Genomic DNA, 2662 nt, shown 5'->3' with positions numbered 1-2662 from the left:
AAAACAAGGAGCAAAGTAAGACTGAATACTCTAAATAAACATAACAAAACCAAGACTGTGACATTAGCTTTTGATACAGAAGGAGAAGGATTAAACATATGAACCTTAGAGATAACTTCTTGTATGATTTAACAGAAAAAGTGAATTAGTCCAACTTATAAAAAAAAGCTTATGCTGCAGGTTTGATGTAAAATCAAAACAGAAGATTGCAGATTTTATTCTAATAAACCTAATCCCTGCTACCAATAATCTGACCACAGAATTGCTTCACTACTTCGGAGGGCTGCCACGGTACTGCACGGGGGTCGTGAAAGTTTTGGTTGATTAAGACTTTTTTTTTCTTTATATTTCCCCCTGTAATTTTTTCCACTAATTGAAATGTCTTTAAATTCACATTATCATGAATTCAACAGACTGTAGTAAACAGATAAATGGAGGCAGAAGATGTCTTTTAGTCATCAATGCTCACATTCAGAGACATACAGGAGCTCTTTCAAGCTGGGCACTGTTTCATTCACAACACCTGTCCCATCAACCAGGAAGCAGAATCAGAAATACTTCCCAGGGAGAAATTACTTTAGTTACATTACTCCATCTGTAATAGAGTGACTATAGGACCAGTTTGATAGAACACTATTTAATACCATATATATAAAATTAGGGCGTCCCCGCTCCATCTTGCCATCAGTTTGGGGGTCCTTGGCCTGGAAAACGTTTATTTCATGTCCCATGTGGGATAGATTTTTATGTTTTCTAAATATGGATATTGTACCCAGTCCTCTGTGGTAGGCTTTGGATCAGGAACTGGTTTCCGTACTTTCTTTCCTGCCGTTACCCAGTTAGACGTTGATCTTGATTGGGGGTTTGAAAGAACGGATATTATTTCATTACAGAAGTTCTAATTAAATCAAACCTGAATCGAATCCTGATGCATTAAACACATTGTTGAAGTGTTTGTTCGGGGTTATTGATTTCCTGGGTCATATGATTGTTAATAGATCCTGTTTCCTTCCAGAATGTCGGTGCTGTCAACTTCTTCTGTAACTATGAGGAGAGCAGAGGAAACTACTTGGTGGACGTGGACGGAAACCGCATGTTGGACATCTACACGCAGATCTCCTCCATTCCCATCGGTGAGTCATTTACTTTTAAAATAAGTGAATTTTTTCTTGAATAAAGGAGGTGAGTAAAGCATTTTTCCAATGGAACAAGAGGATTTAAATTTAACACAAAAAAACAATTTCATTGTCTTATTTGTCTTATTTATTTTAAGTGCATATTATCTTATTATAAGAGTAAAAATCTAATATCATTGGCAGATCATTTTATTTACCTCCTGAAATTAATTGTAAATACATTAAATTTAAAAATGTTTAAATTATTTCTAGATCATTTTTAATGATGATCAATAAAACCAAGTGACAGTAAAGTCTGTGTCAGAGCAACATACCTGTCTTTGAATTATACTTGTACATCTGCTGTTCGTGGGGTATTTGATTATATATTTTATTCTAGTAAACTTAGTTTTTTTTGTTATTCAGAAACCTAATACACTGCAAAAAGAGAAATCTAAATAAGTCATTTTTTCTTAAAATAGGTGCATTTTTTTCTAGAATTTAGGAGGAAAGTGAGACACTTTAACCAATGGAAAGACACAATTTATATTTAAAATTTGTAAAAATAATATCAGTGTCTTATTTCAAGTGCATATTATCTAATTATCTTATTTTAAGAGTGGAACTTAAGGATACATATGATTAATTTAAGACATTTTTGCTGATTTCTAGATCGTTTTTTGCTGTTTAATAAGTTCCTGTTTTGTCAACAAACAGTTTTATTGGTTTATCCAGACAGTATTTAATAATTGTTCCTTGTTTTATTTAAGTTAAGGTAAAAAAAAAAAAAAAAAAAAAAATAGCCCTCAAGTTTTTCAGAAATTACTGCTTACTAATAAATGTTAGTTGAAAGATTAAGATCATTCAATAAGTTTCCTCCCTAACCAAAGTTCAGGAAAAGACATTTTTTTTAAAAACATAATCAGTAAGATGTCATGGTTGTCTCAAATTGGTAAGATTTGGTAAACGTACTGTAGTCGCAGCCGGTGTTCTGTCAGGTCAGCATACCCCGTCAGACCAGAATACCAATGGTCAATACTCATGCGCTAGATGTCAGATTTGCGTTTATCCCTTTAGTTTTGTGAGAAAAATAGACTTTAAAGTACCTCAACCTTGAGTCATGTACAAAAAAAATTTAAGGTCGGAATGCCATACACTTCAAAAAAACACCAAAAAGTAAGTAATTAAATTGTGTTTTTATTACAGGACTAAAGGGATATACGCCCGTTGAGGTGGTTTGAAGTTTATTTTTCATACTAAACTAAAGGGATTAATAGGGTATGGACTATGGGTATGCTGGTCTGACCAGGTATGCTCATCTGACAGATCACCGGGACTCTGAGCAGGCGCATGTAGTTAAGGATGTAACTACTTTGAGCCACATCCTGGGAAACTGACTGTCCAACCCAGATTTTTCATTATTGATGAATGTGGACCCAGCCAATGGATGATTGTGTTCATTTCTACAGCCTGACCGTGACCTTTACTCTAACCCTAACCATTACGGGTTCGTACCTAAAACCCGATCCCAACCTGAACTCAATTCT

The 2662-nt window shown here is 34.3% G+C and overlaps 1 protein-coding gene across 1 annotated transcript in view; it reads left to right on the top strand.

Annotated features, from left to right (window-relative positions):
* LOC107104409 (4-aminobutyrate aminotransferase, mitochondrial-like) overlaps positions 1 to 2662 on the top strand; it is a 16938-nt gene that overhangs the window by 6056 nt on the left and 8220 nt on the right. Inside the window, exon 3 of the mRNA XM_015404405.1 lies at positions 1016 to 1133. Within this exon, the coding sequence (XP_015259891.1) occupies positions 1016 to 1133 (118 nt within the window). The remainder of the gene's footprint in view (positions 1 to 1015; positions 1134 to 2662) is intronic.

This window comes from Cyprinodon variegatus, unplaced genomic scaffold (genome assembly GCF_000732505.1).
Source record: "Cyprinodon variegatus isolate N-32 unplaced genomic scaffold, C_variegatus-1.0 Scaffold1728, whole genome shotgun sequence".
Taxonomy (NCBI): Eukaryota; Metazoa; Chordata; class Actinopteri; order Cyprinodontiformes; family Cyprinodontidae; genus Cyprinodon; species Cyprinodon variegatus.
This window is presented reverse-complemented; position numbering and strand designations above follow the sequence as displayed.